The sequence below is a fragment of the Montipora capricornis genome, chromosome 10 (assembly GCF_036669925.1).
Source record: "Montipora capricornis isolate CH-2021 chromosome 10, ASM3666992v2, whole genome shotgun sequence".
NCBI classification, from domain to species: domain Eukaryota; kingdom Metazoa; phylum Cnidaria; class Anthozoa; order Scleractinia; family Acroporidae; genus Montipora; species Montipora capricornis.
This window is the reverse complement of record NC_090892.1, coordinates 38,632,585-38,649,772: the sequence shown is the minus strand read 5'-3', so window position 1 is coordinate 38,649,772 and position 17,188 is coordinate 38,632,585. Positions and strand designations below refer to the sequence as shown.

Sequence of the window (17,188 nt, the reverse complement as noted above, 5' to 3'; positions counted from 1 at the left end):
TGCCTGCACTGTGTGTTTATCCCTTCTTACATCAAGAGGATCTCAGTAAAGCATCTTTAGAAAAGCCAAGGATATCCATTGAGCGATTTTGAATCCGTTGCAAGTCGCCGGCCAAGTACTTGGGAAGACCACCCCTAATGGGGGAAGCGTACTCCAAAAGTGGGCACATCTCGGTGATGTATGTAGTTAAATCCCACTTCAGTAGGCAGGTTAGCTTTACGACACACGTGCAAAAAGTAGAGCCGCTTGTTTGCTCTAGCTACAATATCATCGATATGTGCATTCTACCTCCACCCTCTCTAATACCTCGTTTTCGGGACCAATAAGACTAGGAGCTTGAGACTGCTGAGTTTTTTGAAAACTTATCCACATTTCTTTGGTCTTTTAAACATTAATTTCCATTTGGTTCAGGTCAGCCCATGCCACCAAATTACCCATGCATGACCTCTTGCATTTGGCTGTGGCTATCAGAGGGCACCAGCTCATACTGGGTGCAATCATCAGCGTACTTACAGGTACTAATCATAACTCCCAGGGGACAATGTCGTTGACAAACACATTGAACAGTGTCGGTTAGATATAGACATATATAGCTCTTTGGCATTACAAAGCTTTTGCTTTCATGCCCAAATTGAGCACTCTACTGGGATGAGTCATTGCCACTAGCACTAGCTTGCTAGTTTGAGTACACTGGCATGGCTTAGATGTACCACATGTGTGGGACTTTTGGGGAGGCTTTTTGAACCTAACCTCCATTCATCACTGATGAGGCCGAAATAGTACTGTCCGATCATCGCGTAAGCGTGATACTCAGAGTAAAAAAAAGTTATGTCTTATTGATTAGATCTATCCTCAGATATATCTCATGTTAGAATTGGAAGTGGGTTTGCTTCGACGTCGCATTTTTCCACCATTCGCGGAATCTTTGTCTGTGATGTTTCGCGTTAAGATTGGTTTATTTAAAGGCTTCGTCTACTGTGAATGACCACGGCAATTTGCCCTTGATTTAAGGGAGACTTGATATGAATTGGAAATTCCACTGAATTTCATCAATAAAGGGAGCTTAAGTTCTACGACAACGACGTCGACGAAAACGCCACAAAACAATGATGTCATTGGTTAAAAGAGCATAAATAATCGTGCTGCACGTGCAGCGCGGATTTTAGCTCATATTTTTGCGGTTCTCTGCATGACGACGACGTGAAATTACTAAATTTTAGGTTTTAACGACAACGTGAGCACGTAAGAGAGAATCTTTTATTCTCTATTTTGAGTCTGAAACCGCTCGTACCAATCTATTTTTAGGATACTTCGCCCACATTGCACGACGTGAACGAGATGGAATAATCGCGAAAGACTTTTACTAGAGCAAAGTTCTACTTTGAGATGACGTTTTCGTCGACGTGGCCGTCGTAGATCTTAAGGTCCCTAATAAAACGATCCACAAGACATTTAAAACTTGAGCATGATGGAAAGTCAATGATGAGGTTTGCCTGAAACGGCAATACTGATGGGACCTGTCTCTTCGGCACACAGACCACACCCCGTTCAAAATATAGCTTTTCAAAAGTACAGCAGGTTTGAACACACAAATTGGCAAACTTTTTGAAGACATACTCGGCGAGAACACATGAAATATCATTTATCTGGCCTCGGTTGTTCAAAAGGTGGATAACTCTATCCAGCGGATAAACACTAGCAAAACAAATTTACTTCTCCAGTGGATAGTGATTTATCCAGTGGATAGCGCTATCCACCCTTCAAACAACTGGGGTCTGAACTTCAGATTCAGTGGCGGATCTAGGAATATTTTAAGGGGGAGGGGGAGGGGGAGGGGGTTCCAGATAGTTGAGGTTAGCATTTTGACTTTGTTTGTGTTGTGCATATGTACTTGCATGGGCCCCAGGGAAATTAAGGATAAATTTCACGCGTATTTTCAAAACTTTGAAAATACAAGAAATTAATCCTTAATTGCACAAGGGCACATTGCGATTGCAAGGCTATCACATAAAGTGCAAAATAGACCAATTCGGCTAACTCAGTGTTGTACCCAATTCAAATCTTTTGGGAATAAAACGTTTTGTTCCAAGTATTACCATATCATTTAAATGTGAATGCTACATTATCATGCAAATGCAATACACAAAGCATCTTAACCCCTAGAGATTTGAATTGGGTACAACAATGAGTTAGCCGAATTGGTCTATTATCGAGGAAAGCGCGTTCAATGCCGCGCCAAATGACGATCAATTTGACATTCGGTTAAAGTTCAACTCAATAAATCGATGCTGTCAACAGAAATATAGCCGTTAATTTAATTAAACTGTATTTTACATGTGGAAAAAAAGAACTTTAATCAGATTCAGAATCTTGAAGAAGATTCTGCTTGTAACCTCCCTTTTCTAGACAAGCTACGATATGCAAAATTCAAAATACTGTTCTAAAATGAGGCAAGTGCGTCAAATTAACACGGACATCAAAAGAGCGTAAATTTCACTGGGCTTCGGTCCTAATCAGGATGATATGAGTTAAATTAATCAGTTTCTTGAAAGAAAGAAAACTTCACCGGATTGAATGGAATTCGACACCTTTTTTCATCTTTGCTTCTCCTTTTCAGGTTTAGTTAGGCTTCTTCTTCTTTGTTTCATATGCTCAAATTCAAATTATCATACACAATACTACAACAAGATGCGGATCTTTAAACCTAATCAAATTTATCATTGTTAAATTTAGTTAATGTATAGAGCGTTTTCACATGACGTCACGGCAGCCATGTTGGTGTTCCAAAAAAAAAAAAAAAAAAAAAAACGGCGGCCATGTTGGTGTTCCAAACTAATCCTCTGGGAATTGAACTCTATTTTTATGCAAATAGTTTCTTTTGTTTCATGAAATCAGCATTTATTTTAGTCACGTGAGTGAAAACGCTCTATATATTCAGCACATTTTAATCATTGTATGTTAAAAAGCGCAATATAAATTACTATTATTTCTGTTTTGAAGCCTAACTAGACCCAAGCAATTCAAAAGATCTTTCAAAGCCTCAGTTTGTTGCAGTACCACGAATTTGCTGCACTTACAAAATCTCAACATGCATATGTCTCATGGAGAAATAGAAGCACTTACAGTAGTTAGCTTTTAGGATTGCTCAAATGGATCTAGCGAGGAACTAATACGGTTTTGTAATGAAATAAAGGTGCTTTAAAATAACAATGTTGTAAAATAGCGTGCATTAAATTAACACGAATTTTGTAATATCGCGTTAATAAAGTGCATTGTTAATTTCCTATAATAAGGTATATAGCATCTAATGGAGTAACTACCAACAAAAAGTGGTATTCAAGTCTCCGACATAAAACTCATCTCAGTTCAGTCAGGGTTCTTGTTAAGAGCCGGTAACCGGTTATTTTTGCCGGCTGTTCAAGTAAATGTTACCGGCTGTTTCACTGAAATATTTGCCGAAATTATCCAACGAATGTTCGTCTGTTTAAAGGTGAAATCACATTGTGTTTATGGGAAAATATTGCTTTCCCCTTCCAACCAATCCCGTGAAGAGAGATCGATATCTGGCACATGTTATTGCTTCGAAAGTATACCATTTGTAAAAGCAATCCAGCTTGTTTTTCGCCAATTCATCCCTCGAAACGATGTCCGCCATGTTTCCTTTCCATTCCTCCCGCGGCCAGGGGAATTAAACGTTTACAACATGGCATCCACACGTGAAAAACGACAGAAAGGTCTTTCGGAATTTGGTTTTCAACAATAGCGTCAGAAAAGCGTTGTGAGTGAAAATCAATGAAATAGCATAAGCTACTTTCTTTTTGCTGAGTATTAAATTAATTTAGGAGCAGCTGGAATGCGACAGCGATCGATACGAACGTCAAGTAAGACTTGAGCTCGCTAGCCCATGCAGGGGCAGGTAACAAGGTTACCTGCTATTTTTGGTTTTTACCTCCTGTGCAAAAACTTAGCAAGAACCCTGAGTTCTTAATTGTGAAGATGAAAACAGACCATATCGGTTTAATAAGCATTCCAAATTCCAAGATTCTTTAAAGCCTGAATTAACATTTTATGACTACAAAAGGTTAGCATGAGTAGAGACAGGGCTGTCAACAACTTTTCAATTTATATAGACAAGGAAACTAGGAAAGAAGGCGGGGGAAAACAGCGACTTTGTACTCTACTTGTCACTCTGAAAGCAGGCGAATATGAAACACCCATGAGGCGGGGAAAACCCCTTATTAACAGCCCTGAAAGATGAGCAATAAAAACAAGTACTTGCGTGGTTTCCACGATAGCAAACGGTAATTTGGAGAGAATTATTTTTAAACTGGAGTTGATCAAATATTACGTAACATGCGGCCAATGCCACGTTTGGAAATTATAGAAATTACATGTGCAATATACTGGAGTGTACTGGGTCAATTCACTGACACAAGTACTAAATTAGTAGCAATGAACAATGTTATTGTCCTAAATAATTTAGCTTGGATGCAATAAGGGTACCCACCGGGTTTACACCACAATTTCCAAGAAATTTCCTTTGTTAATTTTTGAGAGTCAAAGGAAAAAAAGTCATTAAGCCGACATCTGAAAGTTCTATTTTTTTATTATGAACATAACTTTCAATTTAAATGTTGACCTTAAAAAAAACTGCTCAAGGTGGCTCAAATCAGTTTCAACAATTTTGAGGAAATGTCCTATTAGTGAGATTAACTCTACAATTGCAAAGTTAGAAAAACTGATCTCAAGCAGTATCAGAGCCACTTTAAAATTTTCCAGTTGTGAAGAACTGACTAAGAATTCCCTCCAGAGAACTTTTTGAACTTTGCAGAGAGTTCAAGGGTTTTATCTTAGCCTGCTTATAGCTTTCACAAAATAAATTGCAAGGGGGTCACTGTGTTCATTATTTTTTTTTGTAATTAGTTAAATGCAAATTATAGGATGCTTTTAGATGGTTCTTTTGCTGCCATGATAACCTAATACGTCACATTAAAATGGTTTGAGCTACCTTAAATTTCAGCGATAAGAAAACTCATCTGACAAGAAGTTGCACATAAAGCAATTAGTACGGAGGTGGCTCGTTTGGCGGTATATCCTCAGTGGGCTCGCCTTCAAATGTCATAGGAGGTGCAGAGCTTGCTCTTCTGTTCAATAAGCAGTAATAAATGGTATCCACACTGAATAAAACTGTGGAGAAAATACCAAATGCCTAGAGGAGAGAAAACAAAATGTTGCAAGCTTGGTTACGCGTCTGATATTACATTGTAGGAACGGTAGGCCCTGATCCACAGTTTGGCCCGTCTAATTTTAAAGTTTGATGTTGCTACTTGATTCAAAGAGCTAGAGATACATTTTGTATAATATACCATGAATTTTCTTTTCTTGGGCTGTACTTTAAGTCATGGAATTGGATTCTTGTTTTCTAGTTCAATTAATGGTACAGTAAATTGAACCCAAAAACAATCCATGCCGAAGGTCCTTGAACAAACTTATGCTTAAAAAAGGGTATCGACTGATAGAGCCACAAAGACTAATAACGCGGCTCTCAAGACAAAACCTACCCATAAACTCCACCCACAATAAATTATGTTACTTGACTTTTGTCATTATTTTATTTTACATTTTGTTAACATATAGTATGGTGGCACCCCCGGGAGGAGGGGGGGGGGGGGAAACTTTTGGAATTTCTGGGTGGGGATGTGCCGCTGGGACCCTGGAACCCTTAGCCTATACCAGAGCTAGTTCAGCTGAATTTTGCTACCCTATACTAGAGTAAACTCCCACCGATTTCCGTCTAAATTCCGATTCTTGACAGTTAATAATATTCAGAGGTGTGTCATGATAGCCATTTATTGACAATGTTGAGGTTGAGTTACGTAAACTTAAACTTGCCGATTTGATTTTTTTCTATTCTTGAGTGGGAATTTCTGGTTTCCTTAGTCTTGATAAAATCTTCAACCGACTGGTTAGTTTCGTGACAAATGATACCCTATTCTAGACTCTATCCTAGAGTAAACTGCTTGAAAACCATACCCTTCACAGCGGCACATACCTATATAGTCCATATATGGCAGTACCCCCCCCCCCCCCCCTCCCACAAGCGCTTAACATCGCTTTGCAATATTTACAATTAAAATAATAAAAGATGATCGTTCAAACAATTAGTTGAAAACTAAAACTGTCAGTTAAAACAACGCTTAAAAAGAAATGTCTTCAACTTAGATTTAAAAGTCAGTGAATTGCAAGATCTTATATCATCCGTTGAAGTCCTGAATTTTTCAGGCCTCTCTACGCAATTACTAAAATTGCGTTCATAACTGCGAGGATCGTAGCTCTCAGATTATTAAAGTGCGTTCGACAGTCGCTTTGGAAGAAAAAGCAGAAGGGGAGGGAAAGAAGCAATCTTATACAAATTATTGAAGCGAACTTTGAGGATAAGAGCATATACTTCTTCACATCATTTCAATAAACGCTGAGTACTACGTAATTACTAAAATTGCGTTCATAACTGCAAGGATCGTAGCTCTCAGATTATTAAAGTGCGTTCGACAGTCGCATTGGAAGAAAAAGCAATCTTATACAAATTATTGAAGCGAACTTTGAGGATAAGAGCATATACTTCTTCAGATGATTTCAATAAACGCTGAGTACTATAACTCATGTGATTGGTAATGGAATTGGAATTTGCTTCCACTGAACACCTTAAGAGCAACCAGGAGCTCGTTCAACACGTGTCCGTGCATTCTGGATCGAATTGGAATTTGTATAAAGGTGCAGGTCTTGACATTAGAAACTTCTACAGCATTCTAGAACTTTAGAGATTTTAGAACCCCCAAAAGACGTTACATATTCTAGAGGTTTAGAAATCTTAGACTCACAACATGGACCATGGATATTCTAGAACTGTAGAACTTTTAGAGATTTTAGAAGCCCCAAAGCCCCTCGGTCTTTTTAAAATAACTCTAAAATAGAGGATAGCTATAGATGAGGTGACAATACCAAACGATCCCTTTGGGGCTTCTAAAATCTCTAAACGTTCTACAGTTCTAGAATAATCCATGGTCCATGCACCCTGCAAGCAGAGCCTCCTTTCGTCTTTTTCTTTCCTGAGGAGGAGAAAAGGAGGCTCTGCCCGAATCGCGTCAACTCTTTGAAGCCGCCGCAGCCCGAACTTCTGGACTAGTCAATCTTGTTTTCTCTCGTCAAACCTGTTTTTCCAGTGCGAGCGTCCGTTTAGTGACAAAACCGCTGTACCATGAAAAACCTAAACCTAAATGATTGATATTAGCTCCTTCAATAAATCTCTTAAAATCACATGGATAAAAAAATATTTAGATAACAATAACAAAGGAAAATGGAAAATCTTTTTTGATAAAGACCTTAAAAAATATGGCTGTCAAAATTTTTTTTCCTACAATCTCAATGTCAGAGACACCTTATCGACAATAACAACTTCCAACGTCTTTTTAAAAGAACTATTAGGAATCTGGGCAGAAGTTAACTTTGAGCCTGAAATAATGTCAAGAGAACACTTTCTGAATCAACAACTTTGGCATAACTCCCTATACTAATAAAGATAGCCAACAAGAACGTTTTTTTAAAAAACTGGTTTACAAAGGGAATAACTCGGGTAAAACACCTGTTAGGATCAGATAACACTTTTCTTTCATTAAATGACTTCTGCTGCAAGTATGAAATAGACCCTCGCCCTCTCAGTTTCTACGGATTAATATCGGCTGTAAAGTCTCTTCGCAGTAATGCTAATTTTCAGAATGTACAAAATGTCAACTGCGAATTTGAGCCACTGACAACAAAAATTTTACAAGCCAAAAAAGCAACGACATTAATATATAAAAAACTGATTAGTAACAAGGGTTTAACCCCAGAGTCATCTCAAAAGAAATGGCTAGAGGATTGTAGTCTACCAATAAATGACAACATAAATTGGACTGATGCCTATCTCTTGGCTAAAAAATGCACGAAGAGTACCAAGCTGATAGAGTTTCAGTTTAAATTTTTACATAGACGTGTACCAACCAATAGCTTCTTATTTAGAATAGGCCTAAAGGATGATAAAAATTGCAGTTTTTGTCACACCTCCCCCGGGTCATTAATTCATCTTTTCTGGTCATGCCACAAAACATATCACTTTTGGAATAAAGTTACTGAATGGCTGAAAAACTTAAATTTACTTCGTAGAGACTGATTTGCGCTAGTGCAGTAGAACTTCCGTTTGGGCGCCAAAATAAAGTCGCAAAGGACCTGGCGACGAGTTAGTCTATTTATATAAAAAAACGTAACGTATTTAAATATTCGCTTTGCATGCAATCAACCGATCGACACACCCACAATGTAAAGAGCCGTGTTATGAAGTATGGATTGCCCAACAGAATTGTAAGTAGAATTTCGCTGCGAATATTTCAGTCTTTAAAGTGTAATTTCATATTTAAAACGCAAATCTTTTATTTGCTTTGCAGTTTGACTGTTGCCGATGACAATTCCCGTTGACAACGAGTACAGAACTAAAACGCCGGGTTATCTATACTTCGACTGTAGCCTTCAAATTTAAGTAACGCTTCGCTACGTAAGCGCGAATCAGTCAAAAATTCTGTTCATCGAAGGTTACATTGTCAACTGCAAGATCCCGAAGGACAGCGTCGTGGCAAAACGACCGGTTTCCAAGAACAACTGACAGCGAATCAAGCGACCGACCGATCTTGGAATCATTACAGTCATTTAAATTCACGAAAGAAACGCATCATTTTCCAGAACAACCGACTGCCATAAAGCGAGCGACTGACCGTTCTAGAAAATACTTCAATTTACACCTTCATTTCGCAATGCCGCCGAAAGTTGATGTAAAAACCCTCACGGGAAAAATGAACAATGCCGCTGGAATTCTTAATGAGTTAATGGAAGAATTTGAAGCGATCTTTGCAGTAAAACCGGGACTCGAAAGACTCGCAGCAGTGTTCAATTTAGTGGAATCGAAGTACAGATCTGTTAAAAAGCAGCAAGAGGCAATTTTAGATAAGTTAATTGAAGAAGGCGCTTCATCAGAAGATGAATTGGTGTTAACGAACAGAAAACTCGGGGACAAAGTCAAAGCTGATTTTCTCCAAATTACTTTGAAATACGCAGCATACCAAAGCGAAAATGCTCTTCCGAAAGGTCCTGACCACACAGAAACCTTGAAAACGATGTCCTCTGCAATTGAGAAAATAGCCGTTGCGATAGGATCGAAACCTAGCAGCCTGTAGCGGTTGACAGTTCCGAACTGGGACGGAAGTCGAAGAACGTATCAGACGTGGAAAAGGGAGTTTAGACACTGTATGGAAAAATATGGACAAGACAAGGACGAGCAACTTCAAAGATTCCGAAAAGCGATGCCTAAAGGCTTCTTCTGGACAGATCAAGTTAAGACCTGTAAAGACATTAACCAAGCCTGGGAAATTCTTGAGACTGAATTCGCAAACGAGCGAAAACTTATGGACGAACTGTTAGCTGAAATGAATAATCTCAAACATGTAAAACGGGACTCCAAGTCACTCACGCGTTACGCCACGACGATTTCTGTATTTGTCAATGATATGGAAAACAATGGCTGCACCGTGTTGGAGGCGTCAGAAGCTCCGTTCATGTCTCAGCTTTTATCAAAACTCGATCCAAGAGACAATACAAACTTTGGTAGGGAGATGAAGAGAGCGGGAAAGGAAGAAAATGTGTCAAACCTTGTAACCTGGTTACATCAAGAGGCAACCCTTCGCTCCAGAGGCAAACCAGACAGTGACAACGCCGATGAAAAGGAACGTACCCACCGAGGACCAACCTTTAGAAGAACAGAGAACCACGCTGCTAGTAATGATAGAACTCCCGATCAAGAAGCGTGCCCACTCGGTTGTGCGTGGAAACACCATTTAGCTGCCTGTCCGCTGTATCAAAGTTCAACGGTAAATCAAAGATGGGACGTAGTCAAACAGAGCAAAAGATGTCGCAAATGTCTTAGACCACATCACACGAACGACTGTAAGAAACCAGACGGTACTACCTGTGATAAATGCAAAAGAAACCATCACCGCACTCTTCACAACGAGACGATCAATTCGAATCTAAGCTCGAACGCAGTGCCTTTCCGAATGCAAGATGTTCCTGCATAAGGCAATACCAACTGTGCCGCTGACCACAAGGAAGATGTCAAGCTAATCACTGGTTTATGTCCTGTCCAAAAGGTGAAGGTTATGGACTCAGGTGGAACGCTTGTTGAAATGCTTGCGATGATAGATTCTGGATCAAACACAAGTCTGCTATCTAAGAATGCAGCCGAACGACTGGGAATAGCAGGGACAGCCACCCATCTTACTATGAATCTAGCAGGTGGAGAGAAGAGGTCTGAAACTTCGGAAATCATCGAGATCACTGTTGCCTCGAGTACAGAAGAGGATATCATAAAGACCCTGGAAGTATACACGATAAAGAGACCTTGCAGTGCCGCGAAGACAATCTCAAAGGGAGCTATTGAACACTTCTCTCATCTCAAACCAGTTGCGAACAAACTGCATCTATCTGGTGGAACAATAGATCTTTTAATCAGTACAGATTTCGTCGATGCCTTTGTCGACATTCATACCTTGTCTGGGGAACCAAGAGAGCCGATTGCCAAACGTAACTGCTTTGGTTGGTACGTTTTAGGACAAGTTAACAGTTCCAGGATACAGTCCGTTGAAGTCGGAACATTGAGCTTTGAGGACGACATTAAGAAACTACTTTATCAGGACACGCTGGGAGTTAAACCAACGGAACTGTGTACTTGTAGTGAGAACGTGCTACGAGAAAACAAGTTCGTCAAATCCCTGTCTGATTCGACTACATTGGTAGATGGAAGAATCCAAGTAAGAATGCCTTGGAATGAGAATGGACCCCCCAAAACGACGGCCTTGTTCGAAAAGTGAGAATCAAGACAAGAGATGGAGAGTAAGACAGACCAATTCACAAACTGTGTTTGATTGCGACAAAGGAAGAGCTCAATGCAGGACTACTCTAGTTTAAATCAATTCAAGAACGGTGAACACTCGCATGATTATTTCAGTCTTAAAATGGTTGCTCAATTAGAGCTAAGCTCTTAATTTCCGCACTCGGGCGGAGTGATTTGCGCTAGTGCAGTAGAACTTCCGTTTGGGCGCCAAAATAAAGTCGCAAAGGACCTGGCGACGAGTTAGTCTATTTATATAAAAAAACGTAACGTATTTAAATATTCGCTTTGCATGCAATCAACCGATCGACACACCCACAATGTAAAGAGCCGTGTTATGAAGTATGGATTGTCCAACAGAATTGTAAGTAGAATTTCGCTGCGAATATTTCAGTCTTTAAAGTGTAATTTCATATTTAAAACGCAAATCTTTTATTTGCTTTGCAGTTTGACTGTTGCCGATGACAATTCCCGTTGACAACGAGTACAGAACTAAAACGCCGGGTTATCTATACTTCGACTGTAGCCTTCAAATTTAAGTAACGCTTCGCTACGTAAGCGCGAATCAGAGACTTTACTTTGACGAACATTACTGCTTTGGGTCTGAGGTCCAGACATTTCTCATTTTGCGCTTTTTATCAACTATTGTTTCCTTTTAGCACGATATCACATATGGCTTGCTAAAACAAAAGAAAACCATCCAAATCTTACGCATTTCATATGCACATTAAAATTACAATATGAAATAGAAACAAAAAGTGGAGAAACAAAGAAATGGAAACCTCTTGCAGGATATATGAAGATTTAATTATAACTCAAATTATATTATTTATACCTATCTCTATTTATCTCTTACGCATTAGCTTTCTCCTGACCTCCTGTCAGATGCATAGCTGATTGTACCTGTAATGTACCACATGCCTTTGATCTGTTTTTGATGTTTTATGACCTAAGCTGGAAGGATAATTATGTATTCTTCTCTCTTTTTTTCTTTGCCCCTGGCCGTTACTGTAGCTGTTAGTAGTGTACTGCATGTCATGTAAATACTGTGTAATTAATATAAGTAGAGTAAAATAATTAGCGTAATATTAAGTAAATAGAGTTAGTGAGATAATCGTATTTGTATTGTAAGTATTGTTTTCCTAGTGTTATCGTTAATAAAATTATTGAACCATTAAAAAAAAAAAATTTTAATTAAAAACCAAGATGGTTTGGGTTCGAGACTGTATTCTGGCAACATGCAGCGCATATTCAATAAAGATCTTACTCGATTCATGCAGAGCCTTTCTCGAGAACGCCAAAATCGAGCAAGCAAAAGAAAGGCTCTGCCAGCAGGGTGTGGTCCATGTTGTGAGTCTAAGATTTCTAGAATATGTAAGGTCTTTTGGGGGTTCTAAAATCTCTAAAATCTCTAAAATTCTAGAATATCAAACGATCCCTTGCTCTTCTAACTACATCAAGAGAAAATGAGGGGACAGAGGCTCCCGGTCCAGCCCTTGGGATGTCATGTCCACGAAAGTTATTTTTAGACGAGCGGAAGTCTTCCGAGACGTCCGCATGCAGGCCAACCACGGGCCGCTGTTTTAAAGAAAAATATATTCATCAGCCTTCCAACGTGCGCCATCATTTTCTCTTTTCAATAAGAACCTGAGAGCGAGGCAAGACTGCATGCGGACGTCTCAGAAGACAGACTTCCGCTAGAACAAAGACTTCCGCTCGTCTAAAAATAAGTTTCGTGGACTTAACATATCCCGGCCAACGCCTTGAGCCTCCCTCTCTGTCCCCTCATTTTCTCTTGCTACATGTAGTCTCGTTCGCACGGTAAATGCTTCGTGTGTAAACACAACAAACAGAAGGCATATTTAGGCAACTGTGCCAAAAATTATATAGGGGTTGCCCAGCACATCTCTGGAGGAATAGTCATTTAATAATAATAATAATAATAATAATAATAATAATAATAATAATAATAATAATAATAATAATAATAATAATAATAATAATAATAATACACTTTATTTAAAGAGGGTGGCACGGAATAGTTGAGGTAACTAATAAACTTGTGGCCCTCTGTCTAAAAATTCTTACAAAACTAATGCAATATTAATAATAATAGAAAGTGTACATAGAAATGTGAAAGCTAAAAATACAATGTACGTTAAATTCTAACATTTCTATCACTAAAACTCAGAATATCCATCTGATAAGAAGACGAATTGTACATAAAAATAAAAATAAAACATGGCTTGAGAGCAACTAATGAATCAAATGTTAAACTATAAAATGATGTAGTTTCCGTTGTACATGTACATCAAAAAGATTACACAAGATGCAATATAATACGAAAATCACCGAACTGTGGAATGGGCTCAAATTTTCATATCGTCGCCACACCCACTTTTTGTTGCTGCCTCGCCCATTTTCGTCGAAGAATTCAGTTGTTACTTAGAGTAACAAACTGAGCCTTACCGGGGTGGCAGACCGTAGTTTTGTCAACCGCAAAATTTCTTTATTCCCCTGGGTCCTGCATTGTCTCAGTCAGGTCCAATCACAGTCACACCTCCTTCGTGTTGACAAACTTCAAAAACACATTAGCGGAGCGAAAGCGTTGAAAGATGCGAGAATGAAAGCCGTAGCAAACAAACTTTTGCGCATTCATGCCGCTTTTATTAGTTAATAGCACTTGTACGTAATAGGCTGTTCGCAATCGTAACTGTCTTTATCAAGCTGTCAAGGAATTAAGATTAATTATGCAAATAAAATTTTTATTCCCCTGTGGTTTCCTGACACGACTGTTTCTCTCAGATGCTAATAATTAAATTTCACTGGCTTCAGTAAGTCCAGCCACAAAATATTCGAAGCACAGTATCCTACGAGAACAAAATTTATTTTTATGTCAATTCCTTGAAAGCCCGAGTCAATGCAGGCCCCAGGGGAATAAAAAAATTTGCGGTTGACAAACTATGGGAACAAATTTGATTTGCAAAATTACGAAACGGTCCAGATAAGAACGATAGCAACAACGGCAACGAACATGTTGGAATTCAATTGGTATGCAAAAAGGTGATAACTTTTCTATTGTCTGTACTTACTTCTGATTGGCTTAAACAGCAAAAGTTAACAAAACTTCATAAAAGCAGTATTATAATCATCTTTACTTTCCAACCATCTTCCATCTTTCATCTGGTCTCAGTTTAAATGAATTCCACAGAAATCGTTTGTGGGGAACATGTAAAATTGTAAACGTTTCTTGGCTTTTGTTTTCAACTCTTGTGATTGGTCAAAATCTTTTAACACAAAAAAACACCCTTTCAAAGTGGGCTGTAAATGAATTTTATTGCGTTAACGGCTTTCCTGTAGGTTTATGCATTCTCTGTGTAAAAATGATAACATTCCTATGTGGGGAAAGCCTCGTTGCCGCATAACAAAGGAAATTGCTATCCATCTTACACGGATCATTACTTAATATTAATTCCTTGACGGCTTGATAAAGACAGTTACGATTGCGAACAGCCTACTAAGTGCAAGTTCTATTAACTAATAGAAGCGGCATGAATGCGCAAAAGTTTGTTTATTACGGCTTTCATACTTGCATCTTTCAACGCTTTCGCTCCGCGAATGTGATTTTGAAGTTTGTCAAGACGAAGGAGGTGTGACTGAGATAATGCAGCCATGTCGGGACCCAGGGAAATAAAGAAATTTTGCGGTTGACAAAACTACGGTCTGCCACCCCGGTAAGGCTCAGTTTGTTACTTTAAGTACCAACTGACTTCTTCGACGAAAATGGGCGGGGCAGCAACAAAAAGTAGGTGTGGCGACGATATAAAAATTTGAGCCCATTCCACAGTTCGGTGATTTTCGTAGTACAGCTGTATTCAGCAGCGCAACGTCTATTTGCCAGTATGCCTTTCAACTGACCGGGTGGAACATTGTTTTGACCACACACTATGGTCGTTTGGTTCAATGGCTGCCACTGAGACCCGAAGGCAACCCAGTTAAATGCAATGTTTGTGTATTTTGATTTGTGTATTAATGGTAAGAAACTCATATTTCAAGTTAGAAATCCATAGCCGAGCAACTTGAAGTGGTCAACATTCATCTTATCAATGGTGACAGCCGTGTCCGTTTCTTAGAATTAAGAGACAGCTTTCTGATGTTTTGATAACAGATATCAATCATATTGGCTGGAGATACTTCGAACAAAATCGACTCACCTTAGCGAAAAAAAAAAAAAAAAAAAAAAATTCCCGAATTCACATAGAACCGGCGCCTTGGTATGACGGGATGCCTGTGACCATTACGGCCCAGTACATGTAATAAGGGCAACATTTTTCGTGCAACTTGTCGTGCAACAATGTTGCGTTGCAAGTTGAGATGGCTTGTTGCGCGTATTACCACCTGCTTGCGCTACAAATTTTCATTTTGCAAAAAGTAAAAGCAACGTCTACTTTTTGTAACAAAAATTTGTTGTGCAAAGTGGTGGTGATACGCGAAACAAACCACCTCAACTTGCAACCTAACATTATTGCGCGACAAGTTGAACGAAAAATGTTGCCCGCATTACTGGGCCTTTATGGCTACCGATCTACTACATGAAATCGAGGCAAAATGCCAACCAGGCCGTTGAAAACCTCGAAATCAACTGGCATCTACAATGTACCACGCGAGATGACTTTGAAAAACGACGAACATAGTATGCGTTCTCCTCTGTTGAACGCAATTACTACCACTAATAATCATAATAGTAATTATCGATAAAAATAATTATTATCATTACTATTATTATAATAATTGTTATTATTATTATTATTATTATCAAGTCATTTTTCAACAAGGTTAGTTAACCCTTTAACTCCCAATAGTGCCACTTATAGATTTTACTCTGTCTAACGCCAGACGATTTTACTCGTCAATGGGGAACCCCACGGGGCTGAAAGGGTTAACAACAGCTGGATTCACTCAAAAACTATGTCCCCATTAACCCTTTAACTCCCAATAGTGCCACTTATAGATTTTACTCTGTCTAACGCCAGACGATTTTACTCGTCAATGGGGAACCCCACGGGGCTGAAAGGGTTAAATGGGCTAAAAGGGGATACAAGGGGTGTGGTTGAGCTGGCAAAGTGCTCCCAGCTGCAGGGGCCCCACATCTTTATTTACTCAATCCGGCTTGAATTCTACCCTTCAACTAATGTGTAAGGTGAGGTTTTGGCTTTGTTTGCTCCATCAGGACCACAACCATTTCAAGATGTAGAAAAAGATTACATTTATAAGCCTTAAAAGTTCAGTGCAATTTAATATTAATAAAATAATTTTTACTTGAACCCTAATTCAATTGAATGGAACCTTCAAATACTAAATACTCTCACAACTGTTCTTTTTTTCGTTTTTTCGATTTTCTTTCTCCTTTTTTTGCTCTAAAATAACGGCACTTTTATTTTAACAAGTATTCATGTATCATCTTGCTTACCCCAGCTGCTTCAATATTTCCGCAAGGTTGCAGGTCACAACTAGGTTTATAAACACCATGAGACAGAATGTCGTTTCTTCTGAGATTGATGGCCACATCCAGGACAAGTGCAGAAGAAATTAGTAAAAGAAATGCTGTCACTGGAGAGTAAATGGCCATCTGAAAGACATTCACTAAAAATCAATTCCAAAATTCATTTTAAAATTAGTCAGGAACCAAGCTATGCTGAAAAAAAAAGGGGATCTGTGTGATACGGAAAGTAAAGGGGCCGACATTTTTCTCCCTGTCTGTCTGAAAGCTAGCTCAAGTTTAAGCAATGCACAGGTCAAAATCTTGGGGTAATTCGTCAAGATACAATGCTCTGGCAAATTGCCTACACTCCAGAGATATGTACCTCAACAGGTTCCGATAAGGAAGCAACTTGCGGCAAGGAGGCAGCTAGTGCAGCCAAGTGGTTAGGGCACTTTGATTGAGCTCCAGAGATCCTGGGTTAAACACCCATTCTGCCCACTGCTTTTGTTCCTGATAGTCCCTGGTTTAACTTCTCGGCTGCACTTACATGTACATGTAAGATTGCTAAGATTCTGAGTTTCAAGTTAACTTACATGTAAAACCGACCACAAGTCAGCTGTCTACTAAGGAAAATATTTCACATGAGTTTTCAATTGCCTTTATAATGAATTTAAAATGTCTCTTTAAATTTAATGTACCTTCAGTTTAAAATTACATGTATTTTGTGTGTTTTTTGC

At 38.9% G+C, this 17,188-nt stretch overlaps 1 protein-coding gene across 2 annotated transcripts in view; it reads right to left on the bottom strand.

Annotated features, from left to right (window-relative positions):
• Positions 1–4,588: 4,588 nt before the first annotated feature.
• The window catches only part of LOC138018494 (uncharacterized), a 32,638-nt gene continuing 20,038 nt past the window's right edge, over positions 4,589–17,188 (bottom strand). For both annotated transcript variants that reach the window (XM_068865132.1, XM_068865133.1), the window contains 2 exons: positions 16,440–16,598; positions 4,589–5,209 (listed from right to left, as the gene is read on the bottom strand). In XM_068865132.1, the coding sequence (XP_068721233.1) occupies positions 5,063–5,209; positions 16,440–16,598 (306 nt within the window). In that variant the 3' untranslated portion in view covers positions 4,589–5,062. The remainder of the gene's footprint in view (positions 5,210–16,439; positions 16,599–17,188) is intronic.